We start from the raw sequence: 19845 nt of genomic DNA on the forward strand, positions 1-19845 counted from the left end.
GCCTGCGCCTAATGATGTAAAACCCAGGTTAGAATCTGAGCTGCAGTGCGTTCAGGAACCCTGGTCAACTCCCTTATTTGACAAATAAGCAACTGTATTGTTAGATGGTCATTTCGCTCCCTTTTCTAGGTGTCTGTGAAATTTGACACTTATCCCATTGAAATAATTATAAGGTCGCTATTTAATGCAGACCGAATTTGAGCGCTCCCTACTGGAAGGCTCTGAGGTGACTGCCCCTTCTTTTGACAAGTCTGAATAAGTTGAAAGTTTTCAGCTCTGCTGTAAGAATGATTTGGGAGATCTTGTTGAGATAGTCAAAATGGATACATTTAATTCGAAAATTTAAAGCATTCTGGGATAGGGGCGCCTGGGTGGCTCAGTCGGTTAAGCGTCCGACTTCGGTTCAGGTCATGATCTCACAGTTTTGGGTTTGGGCTCTGTGCTGACAGCTAGCTCAGAGACTGGGGCCTGCTTCCGATTCTGTGTCTCCCTCTCTCTCTGACCCTCCCCTGCTTACGCTGTCTCTCTCTCAGAAATAAATAAAACATTTTTAAAAAGCATTCAGGGATAGAAAGTTTTATACAGTATTTTTAAGTGGTTCTTGAATATTTAACAGAAATTTAGACCTAAGTATGAACCTAGACTATTTGCAAGAAGTATACAAAAGAAGTTTACAATATAGTCTCCAAACTCAAAAATTACACTACCCAATGCTAGGGGAGTATGTTTACACTTTTGATATAAATATTACCTGGTAACTAGTATGATTGTAACTATGAACACGGTAAGATCTCAGCAATAGGAGGAAGAAATGGAAACAACAAATCTTCAAAGAAGACTTGAAGGAGGAAGTGAAACGGAACTAGGGCTTCAAAGATGAATAGACTCTAATCCGTTCAGAAGTAGATGGAAGACAGGCTGCAGGTGGGGACAGGTGGTAATGAAGCTGTTCTCAGAAGTGAAAAACTAACTTAACAGCAGTACAGAATGTACAAAGGGAACTTCCAGTTTCTATTACACATGGCTCCATTTCCTCTTGCAACCTTTATTCTGAACTCCTTTCTTGCTGGAACTGCATTGTAGAAAATCTCTGGTAATTTGTGTTTGGGGAAATCTTGTAACTCACCCCTTTATATTGCCAGGCCCTTGATCCTGTGAGCATTCCCTCCTTCCTGGGTTCTCCTCCTATCTCTGTGACTACACCTGCCTTAAGTCCTTTTTTCACTGTATTTCCCACTGTTTTAGTCTGAAGACAAATTTCCTAGTTCTGAAGAGGTAATTAAGACTACTAATCTTTCGGGGCGCCCAGGTGGCTCAGTCAGGTTAAGCCTCCGACTTCGGCTCAGTTCATGGGTTCGAGCCCCACATCAGGTTCTGTGCTGACAGCTCAGAGCCTGGAGCCTGTTTCAGATTCTATGTCTCCCTCTTTATCTGTCCTCCTCCACTCATGCTCTGTCTCTCTCTGTCTCAAAAATAAACTATAAAAAAATTTAATAATAAAAAAAAGACTAGGAATCTTTCTCTTCTAACCAAGAGGCACCTTACCTAGAAAGTGCAACCTTACTATATAGGTGTGAGAACAAAGCAAGTCTGAATACTGCCTCCTACTTTTTTTCCTTAGAATATCTCCTGAGGATTGAGGGGAGTCTCTGGGACAGAGGAGAAGAAAGGGTTTACAGTTCTCTCCAATTTAGCACGGTAATGACTTGGGAGGGGGATCCTGGAAGCCCAGAGGAAACCTGAGGAGCACAGTTTCCTTTTGCAAGTTTTTGTTTGTGGGGGATTTGGGGGGGGGCGGAGAGAAAGAATCCCAACCAGTCTCCTCACTGACAGCGCGAGCTGCACTCGGGGCTCGAACTCATGAACATTAAGATCATGACCTAACCCAATATCAAGATTTGAAAACTTAACAGACTGAGCCACCCAGGCGCCCCTATGGTAGAATTTTCTTATTGAAGTTCTTTAACTTTGGTTCTAACATTCGTTTTGATTTACAGACCACTTCAATAATCTGAAAGGGTTGCAGCCTTTCTTCCAGACAAGCAGACAGACAAAATTCATGAAACTATCAGTGTATAAATTTTTGCACTGTTTGGGTTTTGTTATCGTGTGTCACACTTATTAAATAATAACAAATAATAATGGGGAAAGTTAATACTCATTTAGGATTTGTAGATTTTCCATGAAAAGATATATCATAGTGACAGTTTCCCCTTCCATATCAGAAGTCACAGATAAGCGAGCAGGACCCTAAGAGTCGGCCAATGAATACTAACCAAAAAAGAAAACATCTAATTTTATGCACCTTAAATCTTCACATAAAGATTTTTTTAATTAAAAAAAAATTGGCACATTTTCAAAATCTTTACAGTGTTAAAATTCTTTTAATGAGATGGGAACTAAAGGGACCCCATGAAAAAAAGAAAACCTGCTTTTTTTCTCCTTTTCCTGTTTATATTCTTGCTAGTGAAGAGCCAAAAATTAAGTCCTCCATTAAGAGAAACCTCGGGCTGCACGTAGCCCCAGTCCCAGTCCCAGGAAAAGCCTCAAGACTGTTCAAGGCTAAAGCCATCCTCAGACCGCCCTCAGTTCAGCTAATCAAAAAGTAAAAAGAAACACTCCTATGGTCTGAGTCAAGGCTGGGAACTGCAGATACAAACTAGCCAATTTCTCACTGCTTGCCTGAACCCCACGTGGGCCCTTTGAACTCACCTCATAATTGGTCATTTTCAAAGGATTCTCAAAAGTCATGATTGGGTCCCACCAAAAGTAATGAACACCTCACAGACACTGAATGGTCAAAGCTGTAATTGTAATTGGTGCTTATGTGATGATGCTACATGTACTGTAACACCCCCATCCCTTACTCCTTAAAAACCCTGTTCGCTATTGTTCTTCGCTTCACCTTGCTGCCATGACACTGGTAGGCTGGTGAGCCCCTGCTCGAGCTTGTAATAAAGACCCTTTTGTACTTGCATCGGTGCCGGCTCCTTGGAGGTCTCTGGGACTCGCGATTCGGGCACAACACTAGGACCTATACCGCTGCCCTACAAGTGGCTAACAGTACCAGTAATGTATGTCCTTGTAAATGTCAAGGAGTTAATGATTTCTTTAGAGTCTTCCAGCACCAAAGATAACATCAGGAGCTCAGGAGCCAGGTCATCGTGAACTTTTCAAAGGCCACAGACTCTAGACACCTTGACAGGAGGCCCGCTGTCTCCAGGGCATAAACGACTCATGGAGGACACCTGAGCACTTGCCCTTATTTTGACCAGTTCCTGGGTGCCTGACAGGACATGTACACCAGACCACCATCCTCAGTAAAAGCTCCAGACCCCAAGGAAAGATGAGATTCATTCTCCTTTTCCCTTCTGAGTCTCCCAGATACTCCGTCTGTATCTGCCCTTTCTGTATCTCCAATAAAACCTACTCTCGGGGCGCCTGGGTGGCTTAGTCGGTTAAGCTTCCGACTTTCGCTTAGGTCATGATCTCGTGGTTTGTGGGTTCGAGCCCCGCATCGGGCTCTGTGCTGACTGCCAGCTCAGAGCCTGGAGCCTGTTTCAGTCTGTGACTCTCTCTCTCTCTGACCCTCCCCTGCTCACGCTGTCTCTCTCTCTCTCCTAGAAATAAATAAATTTAAAAAAATTAAAAAGAAAAACAACAAAACCTACTCTCACTTCCTCCCAGCTAATTTTTTACTTCAATCTTGCACAAAGCCAAGGATCCTGTTGGCTGGTCCTGCGGGACCCGCTCTGGGTCCTCAAACCCAGCAAGCCTACATCATTGAGAAGATTTGTAGTTTTAAAGCTTTAAAACTTCAAAGTTATTATTGTACTTGCTTTTTTCAAATGTAAGTTCTCATCCTAATGAGAAAGCCTCCTTTGTTTTGTAAAGATCTATTGCACTACCCACAGGTGTTGTTCCAGTTTCCTGTCTCTTTGTGTTATCTAAATTTGTATATAATGCTCTCCTGAAACTGCTCTGTTAAAGGTCACCATCCCCGATTACAAAAGTCCCCTTCCTGTCACTATTCTACTATTCAGTTCATCCCTGTTATGTGAGCAGTTTAACTTTCTAAAACACAAGGTTCATTCTGTCCATCCCTCACTCAAAACACCAAATGAAAATTAGTGGACTGAATGGTGGGAGGTACAGTGAGGCCAGATTATGTTAGCTCTTGAAAGTTGAATTTCAAAAGGAAGTATTTGAGGAGGGGTTTAACAAGATAAAAGGAGTTTTACTTAGATAATGCCAGTAGCAGTGGGCAGACGCATTACAGATGCAGCGGATGACTCAGGACTACCAGCCCTTGCAGAGATCAGGTACACTGTGCTGATACAAAGGAAAGTGTTGTGGGGCCTAGGCCTGACCCCACACCCCCCCAAAAAAACTGCTGCTTTGTTGAAAGGTCAGCAGAATCCTACTTGATATTTCAGCTTGCAAGGTTTAACATATACAAGATGAGGCAATTTAAAATGTACTAATTTGATCTTAGATGTACAGGCTGTATCTGAAGCACAAAAGAGTTACTGTGGTGTGATTTTAACGGGTTGCTGGTTCACTTAAGATGTGGGACTGTGTCCAGTAATATCTGGCCAGTCTTTTAAAGATCCATGACTAAGTTGACCCTATAATAGGAATACTTTCCTCCAGATTCTGGGTCAGATGAACCAGACAAAACTCTGGTTCTGCATTTGCTATAAACTTTCAGGAGTGGGGGCTCCCAGGTGGCTCAGTCAGTTAAGTGACCCACTTTTCGTTTCAGCTCAGGTCATGATCTCATGGTTTATTGAATTTGAGCCCTGTGTTAGGCTCTGTGCTGACAGCGCAGAGCTTGCTTAGGATTCTCTCCCTCTCTGCTCTCTCAAAATAAATAAACTTTAAAAAATACTATATACTTTAAAAACTAAAATGTAGGGGCACCTGACTGGCTCAGTCAGTTAAGCATCTGTTTTTGGCTCAGGTCGTGATCTCACAGTTTGTGAGTTCAAGCCCCACATCCGGCTCTCTGCCCGCTTCAGATCTTCTGTCCATCTCTCTCTCTCTGCCCCTCCCCTGCTTTTGCACTGTCTCTCTCAAAAATAAATAAATTGGGGTGCCTGGGTGGTTCAGTTGGTTAAGTGTCCAACTTCGGCTCAGGTCATGATCTCATGGCTAGTGAGTTTGAGCCCCACGGAGGGTTCTGTGCTCACAACTCAAAGCCTGGAGCCTGCTTGGAATTTTGTCTTCCCCTGTTTCTGTCCCACACTACCTCATGTGCTCATGCTCTCTCTCTCTCAAAAATAAACAAACATTTTAAAAATAAATTTTTACAACTTTAAAAATAAATAAATGTAAAAGCTATGATTAGATGTAGACTGTATAAAAGCAGGAGGTAGGCTGGATTTGGTCCATGAGCCATAGTTTGCCAATTCTTCTAGAGAATAGCTATATAAAGTAGCCTTTTGAGTTTATAATTTCATTTGAAGGCATGAAAGGGAATTTGTGATTTTCTTCAGAACATTTTCTTTTCTCTAGCTTTCTTTCTTCTTCTTTTTTTTAAATTGTATTTTAAGTAGGCTCCATGCCCAACATGGGACTTGAACTCATGACCCTGAGATTAAGAGTTGCATGCTCTACCAACTGAGCCAGCCAGGTACCCCTTGGGAATTTGTATTTTATTTTCTCATTTTTATTTTTTTTTAATTTTTTTATGTTTTATTTATTTCTTAGAGACAGAGACAGCAGGGGAGGGTCAGTACTGAAAGACCTCCATGCAAATACAAAGGAAAATTCCGTATTTTGAGACCCATTTCACTGCGCAATTACCTTTCCTTTTAATTTTCAATTGGAAATAATTATTAATCATGCTAAAAAGAAAATATCAAAAGAATAACCTACTTCTTTAATTGACTTCTAAAATATTGACATGCTCAATTATCATATGCCCTTGGATCGGTATTAGTATCGAGCAGGGGTGAAAACACATTTTCAAAGATGAAATATGCAAAATCTCATTATAGATCAGAATTGAAAGTCAAACATTTTTAATTGATTTTAATGGTAGGAAATAACTTTGAACCCTAATTAAGAGAAATGCCTATCCTCTACCTCCCCCAAAAAGAATTTCATTTTCCTCTTTAATAGAGTTGTTTTACCAAAACTCTTACTCAGTACTGTGATTATATTTTAAATTTCATCAATGAAAATGTTGTGAAAATTATCTTATCATATATGTGCCTATATAATATCCTCAATTTTGCCTGTTAGCCCACAAAAATCCTAAAATATTTACTATTTACAGACCTCTGTTTTAGATGAATTAAAAATATGAGTAAGAAGTTTGCCAGTTGGAGGGAGGAAATATTTCCAGCCAAAGAAGACAGCTTGAGCACATGAGAACCAATAGAATATGTGAAAAATAAGCGGTTACTACATACTGAACGATACAAACACTATGCTTCCTTTTTCTTGTATTTTTGAGCCAATCAGTAATACCAATTTCTTCCAGAAGATGGCTCCCTTTAATTATTTTCCCAACATTTTATAATGAAAAATTTCCAACATCTAGAAAATTTGAAAGGATTTGACAGTAAGCACTCATAAATTCACTACTTTGATTCTCTTATCAACATTTTATTATGCTTGTTTTATCACACATCTATCCATTTATCTATCCCTCCATCCATTTTTTTGATGTTTCACTATATTTCCCCCTATTTACTTAAGTAAATATTTCATTAAATAGTACTCAGTATTTATTTAGTTTTGTTTCTTTTAAAGTAAAATTCACATACAATAAAATGCTCAAATCTTAATGAACATTCCCTCAGTTTTGACCAACTGTGTAATTAACCGAAAATCTATAGATATAGAACAGTACCATTACCAGAAAGGTCTCAAATATACCTTCCTGCTCAATCCTTTCCACCCATCCAGAAGCAACCACTGTTCTGATTTTTTCCCATCAAAGTTAGTTTCACATGGTGTAGAACTTGATATACATGGAATCATACAGTGGTCCTTTTTGTGGGATAAGACTTTTTTCACTTAGCATAATGTTTTTCATACTCATATGTTGATGTGTAAATCAAAAGGTCATTTCATTTTAGGGGTACCTACTTGACTCAGTTGGTAAGCATCCTGACTCTTGATTTTGGGTCGGGTCATGATCTCACCGTTCATGAGACTGAGCCCGGCTTTGGGCTGCATGCTGATAGCTGAGGGCAAAGAGCCTTTTGGGATTCTGTCTCTTCTCTCTCTGCCTTTCCCCCACTCCTCTCAAAATAAATAAACTTTTTTTTATGTTGATTCCATTTTATTTTTGTGTAGTAGTCCATTGTATAAATATATATTATTTTTTGTTTATATATTCACTTATTGATGAAGCCCCTACACTGTTTACTGTATTCATTATGAATACAGCTGTTCTTGTATAAAGCATTTTTTAATTACAAAAATGTTTCTACTGGGGTGCCTGGGTGGCTTAGTCGGTTGAGCGTCCGACTTTCGCTTGGGTCATGATCTCGCGGTTCGTGGGTTTGAGCCCCGCGTCGGGCTCTGTGCTGACTGCCAGCTCAGAGCCTGGAGCCTATTTCAGGGTCTGTGTCTCCCTCTCTCTCTGACCCTCTCCTGCTCATGCTGTCTTTCTCTCTCTCCTAGAAATAAATAAAAATATGTAAATAAAAAAAATGTTTTTAATTACAAAATAATACAAATGGTGCTTACCCTTCCTATATTCCAGGATTGAATTGTAGGACTTAAATCTTTCTATATCAAAAAAGCACATAATTGTTTGTAACATTTTAGCAGGGAAAAGTAATTTAAAAAGTACATAACAACATAGAGACTATTTTAATGAACCTTCCTACTCAACACCAGCTTCAAGTATTATCCATTCCTGGTCATTTTTTCATCCATGCCTTTAGCCACTAGCTGCTCTCCTACATTATTTTAAGACAAATCCCAACCATCATGCTATTTCATCTGTAAATATTTAGTATGTATCTAGAAGTATAAGAACATTTTTTAAAATTAAACATGACCACAGTACAATTAGAACACCTAAAGGATTAACAGTAAGTCTAAATATCCTACCCAAAATCCAATCAGTATTCAAATTACCCCTGTGGTCTGTCCCGCATGTTTGTTCAAAAAAGGCCTCAAATAAGATCCATATGTTGCAATTGGTTGAGGAAGTTCTTAAATCTCTTTTCATCCATAGGTAGAGCCAGCTTCAAGTTGTGCAGCCAATGCAGTCACAGTCGCACAGGGCCTGACTCAAGAGCATCCCACACTTGGGGTTTAATTAAACTGTCTTAGATACTAGTAATTCTATCCTTGAATTTCTGTTCTGTTAAGTGAAGTACAATGAGGACAATAGCGCATGTGCCTGGGGCTTGGAGCCCCACTTCCTGCTGCCTCCTCACTTTCTAGGGACGAGTTCTGAGAGTGGCTGGTTCTGCAGTCCCAGAGGTGAGCCCCCCCACCCATTGCTTTTCAATTCCATTGAATTGATTTTCAATCCCATGCTGGTCTCTATTAACTAATCCTTTTCTCTTTTTTAAGATTTTATTTTTAAGTAATCTCTACAGCCAATGTGGGGCTTAAATCCCAAGATCAAGATGTTGAATGCTCCACCAACTGAGCCAGCCAGGCGCCCCCCTATTAACTAATTCTTAAGACTGGTTTCAACAAAACTACAGCTTTCTTTTTTAAATGTTTATTTTCTTACTAGANCGGGCTCCAATTCAAGAACTGCAGGTCGTGACCTGAGCCCAAGTCCCACGATTAACCGACTGAGCCACCCAGGCGCCACGGTAGCTACAGCTTTCTTAACATCAGTCAGCCACTTTATTGGACTTTACAAATCTTTTCAACTACCCACTTACCGATCCTTTCAGAGTAAGCGGCTTTATAGCGGTAGCATAAACTAACCATTACATTTTTTGCTTCCTAAATCAAGTGCTCCAACACACAATTCAACGATTGTCTCTTGCCCACTTTCCATCATATTTTAGTTTCTAGCGTCACAGACGGGCTCAAGCAATTGAGGCACTTGATCCTCCCAGTGGGCTGGGCAGCGCTCTCCTTTCTAAGCGTCCAGGCAAGGGCTTTGCCCTTCTCATTGCAACAGCCGGGTCCTGGGCTGCAATAGGCAAAAATGGAAACCTAGCTCTTCCGAGGCAGGCAGGTGTCATTTTGCAATACTTCAGGCCTTAGTTAATAAGAGATTTTGTGAACTGAAAAAACTACCATATGTAAAAGCTTTAGCACAATTCCTGGCACAGAAAGAGAACTCAATGAATGTTAATTATAACTGATGCAAGAGGCCATCATATACAATTTGATCAGCAAGGTGTGGGAGACTGTTCAAATGTCACTACTATTTTGCAAATGGTGAAATTACTGAAGTTTAATTTGTTGGTCGAGGAAATGGGCCAACACGGAAGGCAAAACGTGACTTTTTTACCTGGGAGTATCATCTTCAAATCACTAAAACTATAAAATGTGGAGTTCACATTCGGTGCAGCAGGACGATGGCTCTAGGAAACCCGACCGCAGTAGAGACGGGCTCAGAAACCAACCGTCCGTCGGTCTAAACGACGTTCACTTTCTCGCTCACAGAAGCCGCTCTGTCTTCAGAGGAAGGAGGGGCCAGAGAACACCCAGATCAGTCGCTCGGCGAGCTAGACGTCATCACCGAGCGCCGGAGTCAGGGGAGAGAACTGGGGGAGGAGATTGCCCCACTGCCTTATAAGGCTTCTTCCCATGATCCTCTCTTTCTTTTCACCATCTTTTCGTCCTCCCGGCTGCCGCAGCCATGAAGTGAGCGAAAGTCTTGGGTCCCAATCCGCTTTCATCGTCGGGCAGAGCACCTCTCCCGCACCCTGGCTTTGGCTTCTCCTCGGCGTAGACACCCTCCCTAATGGGCTTTCGCTTTTTGTTACAGGGTCGAGCTGTGCAGTTTCAGTGGGTACAAGATTTACCCTGGACATGGGAGGCGCTACGCCAGGACCGACGGGAAGGTGAAAGGCCGCGTCGCCTAAACGCTGCTTCTGCTCTTTAGAGAGACCGGTCTATTTCGGTCTAAGCGTGTTCATTTACAACAACGTTCTTGGTCTCTGAAAGACTTCTTTCCGGGACCCTGTGTGCAGTGGTTGTTAGGATCAGAAGCCTCTAGGTGAACCGTTACTGAGGTTTGATTTAGTGGGAGTCCGGTCGGAAATTAGGAGTTTGGGGCCCGGGAAATGGACCACCGAAATATCTCGCTATCTGACGGGCACCAGATCCTCCTGGAATCCCAGTCGGGACCGGAGCTAGAGGTCTCCTGGGATTTGATTACCCCGCCCTTCCTGCGGAATGAGCTTACGTTTACCCGCTCTCTGTATAAGACGGGGCGGAACTCAGAGGCCTTGGTGGTGCCACCCGTGCCGTTCGGGTGACAGAAGCCTTTTGGGCTCGGTGGGCCAAATGAGGAGAGAGAACTTAATAAGAGTTTCGAGCTCAGCCTCCTGCCTTGTTTAGAGTAGGTAACTGCTTTGAACTTGTTACTACAGGTTTTCCAATTTCTTAATGCAAAATGCGAGTCTGCATTCCTTTCCAAGAGGAATCCTCGGCAGATAAACTGGACTGTCCTCTACAGAAGAAAGCACAAAAAGGGACAGTCGGTAAGTAAAATGCACTTTGATATTGGAGGGCTCTTAAGTTTTTATTAAACTCTGAGCATCAGTTGCCACTCTGTAAAATTTGTGGTAAATGGGGCCATATGTGAAAGCGCCCTTAAGCTGTAATGCATCAAAAAGTGAAGTGAAAATGAGTGATAAAAATAGTGTCTCCTTATACATCTTAAGCTCACAGTAATGTTGAGTTGAAATTTGAAATCTTGCCTTTCCAGAGCCTGATATATTATGCGTATTTGGGTTATAGGGTACCATGGAGGTATTTAAAGGATTCCTTCCACTGGGTAGAAATTACCTTCGGTAACTTGGTTGTGAATATGTCTATGGGGTTAATCTTGACAGATAGCAGTGGAGTCTTACAGCATGCTGTTTTTTTGTCAAGACTGAATGCTTTTTGAAGTGCTGTTTTAGAGTGATGGACATTTTTGAGGAAAGGTTGGAGTCCCATGGCAGTAAGAATAGTATTCAGGACACTTGGAGTATTTACTGACACCTTGCGGATTAAAGACATCACTAGGTATTGTGTTAGTTTAGAAGGAAAAACTTCTTTAACTTAATATAAAGGTAGACTTGACATACTCATTAGGATCATCATGATTCCAAAAGGGGGGGGATTATCAGTGTTGCTGAGGATGTGGAGAAATTGGAACTCTTGTGCATTGCTGAATGTAGGATGGTGCAAGCACTGTGGAAATGGCTTGGCAGTTTCTTAAAAAGTTAAGTGGAACTATATCCAGCATCTGCACCTCTAGGAATGTACCCAAGAGAACTGTAAGCAGGAACTTAACACAGATGACTTCGACGCAAATGTTCGTAACACTGTTATTCACAATGGCCAAAAGATGGAAATGGCCCAAATGACCTATTTGGTGGGTGAATGGATAACAAAATGTTACACACATACAATGGAATATTTTTCAGCCTTAAAAGGCTGGCACCCAACCGATATGGATAAACCTTGAAGAAATTATGCAAAGTAAAAGAGAAGCCAGACACAGAAGGACAAATATATGATTGCACCTTTGTGAGGTCTCTGTAGTGGCAAATTCATAGAGACAAAGTAGAGGTTACCAGAGGCTGGGCGGGGGGAGGGAGAAATATGGGTTTGGAATGATGAAAAAGTTAGAGATAGACAGTGGTGGTGGTTGCAAAACATCATGAATGTACCAATGAGTTATACACTTAAAAATGCTTTAAAATGGTCAATTTAATGTTACATATCATTTATTTAGCAAAAGTTTGAATTTTACAGTTTTGATTTCTGGACATTCCCTAAGACTTGGTAGCTTTCTTGTCATAAATCATTTTCCAACTGACTTTTTTTTTTTTCACTGAGAGTACTTTAAAAAAAGAAAATAGGTGAGTTGAGGTTTGGTAATTTTTTCCTAGAAGTAAATTCTTTAACATAAACACTCTTCTTAAAATCGCTTTTGAGGTAAGTCCTATCCAGCTAGTAACTTCATTAGTTTGACTTTGTCTTTTTAAAATGGCCAGGATTTGCAAGAGATAATTTAACCAGTCTGTAATTAGAAAACTTACCTGCATGTTGAANATATTTTTTAAAATGGTTGCATGAATTATCTTTTTGTTGAATATTGCTGTGATCTGAATGTATACTCCTAAAATTCATATGTTGAAACCTAACTGCCAAGGTGACAGTATTACAGTGAGAGCTTTGGGAGGCTCTGCCCTCAGGAATGGCAATAATGCCATTATCAGAAATGCCCAAGAAAGGGCTCTCTTGCCTTCTTCCAACATATGATGATGCAGCTACAGCACAAAGAGTGTCCTCACGTGACCATGCTGGAATCCTGACTTCAGTCTCTAGAACTGTTGGAAATTTCTATTGTTTATCAGCTACTCAGTCTAGTATTTAGTTGTATCAGCCCTAGCACACTAAGGCAAATATAAATTTTAAAAGATTGTTTTATATGTGTCCATGAAGCAAGGTTTCTAAATGTGCTTCCATCTTTTTGTTTCATAGGAAGAAATTCAAAAGAAAAGAACCCGCCGTGCAGTCAAATTCCAGAGGGCCATCACTGGTGCATCTCTTGCTGATATAATGGCCAAAAGAAATCAGAAACCTGAAGTTAGGAAGGCTCAACGAGAACAAGCCATCAGGTAAGGAATCCTTTGTTATGAGCATTTCAGTTATTGGGATTAATTGTAGGTTATGATTGAATTTATAGGCATAGGAATCTGATGTTATTTTGTGTTTTGACATTTGAATCTATATTGAAACTGTCAGTCATAAATTTTGAGGTTTAATAATGCAGAAGCTTATAGTGTATACTTAGTGATTTGTTGGAACTCCGTATGCAAATAAGGCTGCTGTACAATTTCTAATCTATGTTAAGCTGACTTGGTGGTTAGTGATATTTACCCTTTGGATTTACCCTATGAATAATTGCAGATGGGGAAGGAATGTGATAATTCTGCTTCCCCTAAAACACTCTAGCTCCTTGTTAATAAGCTGCATTCTTACGAAGTAAAACACTTTGCCTTAAATTATTCTTAATCCCACAGGGCTGCCAAGGAAGCAAAAAAGGCTAAGCAAGCATCTAAAAAGACAGCAATGGCTGCTGCTAAGGTAATTGTGAGATTGTCTTGGATTTCTTATTTAAAATAAAAGGGGGAGGGGCCCTGGTTGTCTGAGTCGTTAGAGCATGTGACTGGATCTTGGGGTTGAGTTCAGACCCCACATTGGGTATAGAAATTATTTAGAAATAAAAGCTTTAAAAAATACTAAAGTAAAATAGCAGGAAAATTTACTTTTTAATCCAAATTGTGGAGAATGAAAGTTTCATATTTTTTTTAAGTTTATTCATTTTGAGAGAGGGACTCAAACAGGCTCTGTGCTGCCTGTGCAGAGCCCAACTCAGGGCTCAAACCCATGAAACAGAGCCGAAATCAAGAGACAGTCAACTGACTGAGTCAGCCAGGTGCCCCAAAAGTTTCAAGTTTTTAAGGAATTAAGTACAGTGCTCCAATGAAAATGACGTTCCTAACTGGTTTCCTGGGTAGCTGATTCAGAGCTCCGTCTGCCAGAGCCAAGTGAAATCTGTTGGTGCCAGACAGAAATTGGGGAAGGGGAAAATAAAGGTGGCTTTTATTTTTAAGTTTATTTTGAAAAGTTTTCAATAGTAGTACAGAGTTTGCCCAGCTTTTCTCAGTGTTACTAGTTACGATAACCATAGTAAAAATATCAAAACCATTGGTTTTAGATGACTAGTAATGTCCTTTTTCTGTTCTTAGAACAGAGTTCAGGATCCCACACTGCATTTAATTATGTCTCCTCACTTAACCCCTCCAACCTGTGATAATATCTTTGTTTTTCATTTACATATTCTATACAGGTGGACTTTTTTAACTTTTCATGAGATGGCTGGCTCTTAAGAGTAATAGGAACACAGTTAACTAGTAAGGAAAGCAATCTAGGATAGAGAATCTAGACATAAGAAAGGTGAAAAAGTTGCATGGAGTAATGTTACATAACATGTTAATCTTTTTACAGGCTCCCACAAAGGCAGCACCTAAACAAAAGATTGTGAAGCCTGTCAAGGTTTCTGCACCCCGAGTTGGTGGAAAACGCTAAGTTTGCAGATCAGATTTTTAAATAAACATCTGACTATAACTAGATTGTGGTGTTTTTTTTTTTACTATAAAAACAGGCAGAGGTGCCTGAGTGGCCCAGTCAAGTGTTGGAGTTTGGCTGAGGTCATGATCTCAACAGTTCATGAGTTCGAGCCCCAAGTGAGGCTCTGTCCTGACAGCTTGGAGCCTGGAGCTTGCTTAGGATTCTGTCTCTCTCTGCCCTCCTCCCCTACTCCTGTTCTGTCTCTCAAAAATAAACATTAAAAATTTTTTTAACAAATTGCACAAAACAGGCATATTGGGCCTACACAGTAATAGCTAAACTACAGAGGTAAGAATTTAAGACCTAGGTTTTCTTTTAATGCAATGTTTTTTAAATGTTTATTTTCAGAGAGTGCAGGCACATCAGTGGGGGATGAGGGGTGAGCAGAGAGAATTCTAAGCAGTCTCTGTTGATCAGCACAGAGCCTAGAAAGGGGCTTGATCTCAGGAATCATGGTATCATGACCAGAGCCAAAATCAAGAGTAGGACGCTTAACTAAGCCATCCAGATTCCCCAAAAGTAAATCTTAGGAATTTTTGTTGTTGAGTGAACAACTTTTCCATGGTAAATATTTGTTTCATTCACTGGTATTTCACCTATTACCAGTAGTTGATAGCTGAGTTGAAAGTGCTTAAAACTTGGGGCACCTGGGTAGCTCAGTTGCTTAAGCCTGCAACTCAATCTCAAATCTTGATCTCAGGGATGTGAGCTCAAGCCTAGTGTTGGTCTCCACACTGGACATGCAAAGCCTACTTTAAAAAAAAAAAAAAGTGCTTAATGAGGCCCTGGGTGGCTTAGTTGGTTAAGTGACCAATTCAGGTCACAGTCTAATGGTTCGTGGGTTCAAGCCCCACATCAGGGTCTGCTGACAGGTCAGAGCCAGGAGCCTGCTTCAGATGGTCTCCTTTCTCTGCCTTCCCCCAATTGTGTGTTCACGTGCTCTCTCCATCTCCTCTCTAAAAGGTAAACACATTAAAAAAACCTCAACTGTGCTATTAATATTGAGCTGCTCTTTTTTTTTGCCAGAAAATAAGCTTGAATGGAGAGTACAATTTTGTTAGCACAAAATAGAATATGCTTCCAAATTCCCAAAGTAGTTTGTTGAGCTGGGAATTAGAGCCATAGTTAAAATTTCAAAAAAAAAAAAAAAAAAAAAAAAAAGAAGAAGAAGAAGAAAAGANGGATTCAGTAGCCTGCTGACATTCAAGAGATAGTATGTGTAAAATGTGATAAGGAAGGGGCACCTGGGTGGGTTAGTCGGTTTAAGCGTCCGACTTTCGCTTAGGTCATGATCTCGCAGTTCGTGGGTTCGAGCCCCGCGTCGGGCTCTGTGCTGACTGCCAGCTCAGAGCCTGGAGCCTGTTTCAGTCTGTGACTCCCTCCCTCTCTGACCCTCCCCTGTTCACGCTGTCTCTCTCTCTCTCCTAGAAATGAATAAAACATTAAAAAAAAATGTGATAAGGAAGAGTAATAATTTATGTTAAGAATAGGCTTGTATTTCTATAGAATATAGATTATCTTGGGGCACCTGGGTGGCTCAAGTCAGTTAAGCATCTGACTTTCCCTTAGGTCATTATCTCACAGCTCTCAGCCTGCTTTGGATTCTGTCTCCCTCTCTTTGTCCCTTCACCACTCACGCTCTTTCTCTCAAAAGTAAACATTAAAAAATAAATCCTGTTATGTGCCACTGCCAAGTTGGAAAACTACAACAATGAACAAGCCACATCCCCATTTGAGAAACATGCTTTTACATACAGAAATACTAGGTGAAGGTAAAAATCAGACCTCAGCACTCCTCCCCTAAGCCCCCACATTCTATCCAAAGTGACAGAATTAATTATTCTGTCTAGTGCATGATAAATTCAAGCATTATTCTAGGTGTTGGGAATAAATAAAATACCCTTTTGGGGATTGAAAACTAAAAATCTAAACTCAGGGGTGCCTGGGTGGCTTAGTCGGTTAAGCGTCCGACTTTCGCTTAGGTCATGATCTCACGGTTCGTGGGTTCGAGCCCCGCGTTGGGCTCTGTGCTGACTGCCAGCTCAGAGCCTGGAGCCTTTTTCAGTCTGTGACTCCCTCTCTCTCTGACCCTCCCCTGCTCACACTGTCTCTCTCCTAGAAATAAATAAAAATATTTTAAAATAAAATCAACTTTAAAAATGCAAGATCCGGAGTACCTGGGTGGCTCAGTCATTTGCGCATCCGACTTTTGGCTCATGGTTCATGAGTTCAAGCCCCGCAATTGGACTCTGCTGACAGTTCCGAGCCTGGAGCCTGCTTCAGATTCTGTGTCTCCCTCTCTCTCTCTGCCTCTCTGCTCACACTCTGTCTCTCTCAAGAATAAACATTTAAAGGGGCCTCTGGGTGGCTCAGTCCAGTTGGGCGGCTGACTTCAGCTCAGGTCATGATCTCACAGTTCGTGGGTTTGAGCTCGGTGTCAGGCTCTGCTGACACCTAGTCCAGAGCCTGGAGCCTGCTTTGGATTCTGTGTCTCCTCTCTCTGGCCCTCCCTTGCTCACGCTCTTTCAGAAATAAAAAACATTAAAATTTTTAAAAAGAATAAACATTTGAAAAATGTGCAAGATCCACTTGGTCTTGCCTATAGACCTATAAGATTTTTCTTGGAAAATTTTTTTTTCATTTTTATGTGTAATGTTTTCTTTATGAAGTTACAAGGAAAATACCATTATTTAGCTGTGAACAAGGAAACTTAACCAGTGAAACTATCCAACTTGAATTTGGAGCTACAGATTTCTAATTTTGGAATACAGGGGAAAAAATGTCCTTTTAACACACTGCTTTTCTGACTTACATGACTTAAATAGGTGAAACTGTCAATTCTGATTGCCCTTGATTCCTGGGTAGTCTGCAGCCCAGGAGGAACTAGAAATAAAGAGTAAATACCTCTTTACTCTTGCCTCTAAAGATGGCAAGTTTAGCTTTTCTCAGGAAGACAATTAGACAACCTGTAAAACCTTTTTCTCCACATTGGCCTAAGGGCAATCCAAGTACAGCGTGCTTCTAAATGCATTTCACGGTTGTTTTGGCAGAAACCCAACTGGGTGAAGGGGGATTTAAGTTTTTCTTCCCCATTTCCACAACTTAACTTTTTATTTAACTCTATTTTTTTTAATTTAGGGGGGTTTTTTTTGTTTTAAAGAGTTGCAGCTATTTTAATGTTTATTTTTGAGAGGCAGAGAGACAGCATGAGTGGGGTAGAGGCACAGACAGAGACGGAGGGAGACAATCCAAAGCAGGCTTTGAAGTGTCAGCACAGAGCCCAACGTAGGGCTCGAACTAATGAATAGACTTATGAGATCACGACCTACACCGAAGTCAGCCGCTTAACCGACTGAGCCAGCCAGCTGCCCCTTAAATTTAGTTTTAATTGTAGTTTTAAGAGTTGCCTGGGTGGCTCAGTCGGTTAAGCGTCCGACTTCCGCCCAGGTAATGATCTCACGGCTCTTGGGTTCGAGCCCCGCTTCAGGCTCTGTGCTGACAGCTCAGGGCCTGGAGCCTGCTTCAGATTCTGTGTGTGTGTGTCTCTCTGACTCTCCCCTGCACACACTGTCTCTCTCCCTCTCTCTCTGTGTCTCTCTTCCCCTCCCTCCCAAATAAAACATTGAATAAATAAATTTAGTTTGAAAGGGAGTCGATTTCAGTGTAAAAGTGATGATGGTGTTCTGGCCCAGCACAGTTCTTGGAGGGTTGATTTGGGTATCTGCTTTCGGTGACGCGCTCCAAAGAGGGGAGGGCGCATTTCTACCCTCCAATTCCTTCTTTCCTCAGCGGTCTCAGTCTGGGTTGAGTGACCCTAAGTAAATCCCTGCTCTGGTGGTTAAGTCTTTCCTATACGTCTGGGAGCTCAGGTACCTACAGCCAGAATCTTATTCAAGAATCTTATTCAAGGATCCTGTCTCAAGTATCTAAGCCACCTGTTAATTCCTGCAACCCCAACCGCAAGTACCGCAGAGATTGGGTGCCTTATTTTTTCAGCCCAGTGCATTCAACTGTTTGCTCCCTTTAATATGTCTGTGCAGGGTTAGAGAGCGTCACCCAGCGACTGCAGACTCCAGGCTGGGGAGGTGGGGCGGCCTGGAAGTAGCAAGGCACTGTCAGTGCCTGACCCCAGTTGTTCAGTACGAAGTCCTGGCCTGTAGTCTTGTCTGCGCCACAGATTCAACCAACAGAGGGGTGACATGAGCCATCGCTCCAGGCTATCCGCTAAAGATGAGCAATAGGACCCGCACTGCACACTGGAAGAGGCAGTTCAAGTAACCTTGGCGTTTTATGCATTCAGTTAAATGTTAGGTGTAAAATGGAGAATTCCCCTCTCCCAAGCTTACGTAAAAATATATGCAAATAAAGCTGTAAGAGTGCTAGCTACTCCTCATTGCCAACATCATTACCTTCAAATATAGAAAACTACTCCATGGCTGATTTGGAGCCAAGTTTAAGTTTAGAAATTATAACTCCTATCACTGAAGGACTTAGATTTGAAACGTTTACCTGCAAAATAAATTTACACGTGAATGTGGCTATCTTTGGTCTTGTGTCCATAGGCTTATATTTTACTAGGATCCTCAAAATCTTATGCTATTACGTTGTCGGGGGTCTCAGAAGGTAACTGGGGTAAAAAACAAGACTCCTCCACACCTTGGTGTCTATCGGACGGGATAACAACAGCCCACCAACTCCCACACGTGCTCAGAGCATGGGAAAGAAGGAAAAAATAAAAAGGGAAACTGCCAGGACTTAAGATGTCTGCTCAAAGCCGCGTCGGTCTCCCAGGAAGGGCCTACCCGCTTCCAAAATGTCCGCCCGCAGTCCTGACGTCACTCGGCAGGCTTCATCAAGCCAGAAAGCCTGTGCGCTCCAATCAGGACTCAGTCCCCTCACCCACTGCCCTTGATCACGTCACTTCCGGTGGTGCAGCAGCCATTTTGTCAGTCGCCAGCGGATCCCGCGCGCTGGAGAAGTGCAGTTCCCCCTGGTTACCAACTCGTCCGTTCTCCCTTCGCGCTGCGGGCGCTGTCGAAGAGCACTCACCACAGATACAGCCAAGCCGTTCCTCCCTGCAGTGTCGCCGCCGCTGTTGCATCCGTCCGGAGCTAGTGCGCTGTCTTCCTCCCCCACCACTGACAGGCGCCCTTAGGGAGCCGCCGTCAGAGATGTCAAGCGAGGAAAGCTACCGGGCCATTCTTCGCTACCTGACAAACGAGCGTGAGCCGTATGCTCCGGGCACGGAGGGCAATGTCAAGCGTAAAATCCGCAAAGCGGCCGCCTGCTATGTGGTGCGCGGTGGGACCTTGTACTACCAGCGGCGGCAGCGGCACCGCAAGACCTTCGCGGAGCTGGAAGTGGTGCTGCAGCCCGAGCGGCGCCGCGGGCTCATCGAGGCGGCGCACCTGGGCCCGGGCGGCACTCACCACACCCGGCATCAGACCTGGCATGACTTGTCCAAGACTTACTGGTGGCGAGGTAGGATCTCGCCCGTGGCGAGGGGGTGGGCGGCGGCCTGTTGCCCAGGCAAGGCCCGCCGTCGGA

General features: G+C 42.2%; 2 protein-coding genes across 2 annotated transcripts in view; both read left to right on the forward strand.

Annotated features, from left to right (window-relative positions):
- The first annotated feature begins 9703 nt into the window (after positions 1-9703).
- On the forward strand, positions 9704-14300 carry RPL24 (ribosomal protein L24). Its single transcript, XM_077774898.1, has 6 exons — positions 9704-9807; positions 9932-10007; positions 10539-10649; positions 12646-12782; positions 13188-13251; positions 14176-14300. The coding sequence occupies exons 1-6, from the start codon at positions 9803-9805 to the stop codon at positions 14254-14256; spliced, it is 474 nt and encodes a 157-aa protein (XP_077631024.1). The 5' UTR covers positions 9704-9802; the 3' UTR covers positions 14257-14300.
- A 4943-nt stretch (positions 14301-19243) lies between these two features.
- Positions 19244-19845, forward strand: part of ZBTB11 (zinc finger and BTB domain containing 11) — a 33221-nt gene continuing 32619 nt past the window's right edge. The window contains exon 1 of the mRNA XM_077774888.1: positions 19244-19779. Within this exon, the coding sequence (XP_077631014.1) occupies positions 19470-19779 (310 nt within the window). The 5' untranslated portion in view covers positions 19244-19469. The remainder of the gene's footprint in view (positions 19780-19845) is intronic.

Source organism: Crocuta crocuta, unplaced genomic scaffold (genome assembly GCF_008692635.1).
Source record: "Crocuta crocuta isolate KB4526 unplaced genomic scaffold, BGI_CrCroc_1.0 scaffold6, whole genome shotgun sequence".
NCBI lineage: Eukaryota > Metazoa > Chordata > Mammalia > Carnivora > Hyaenidae > Crocuta > Crocuta crocuta.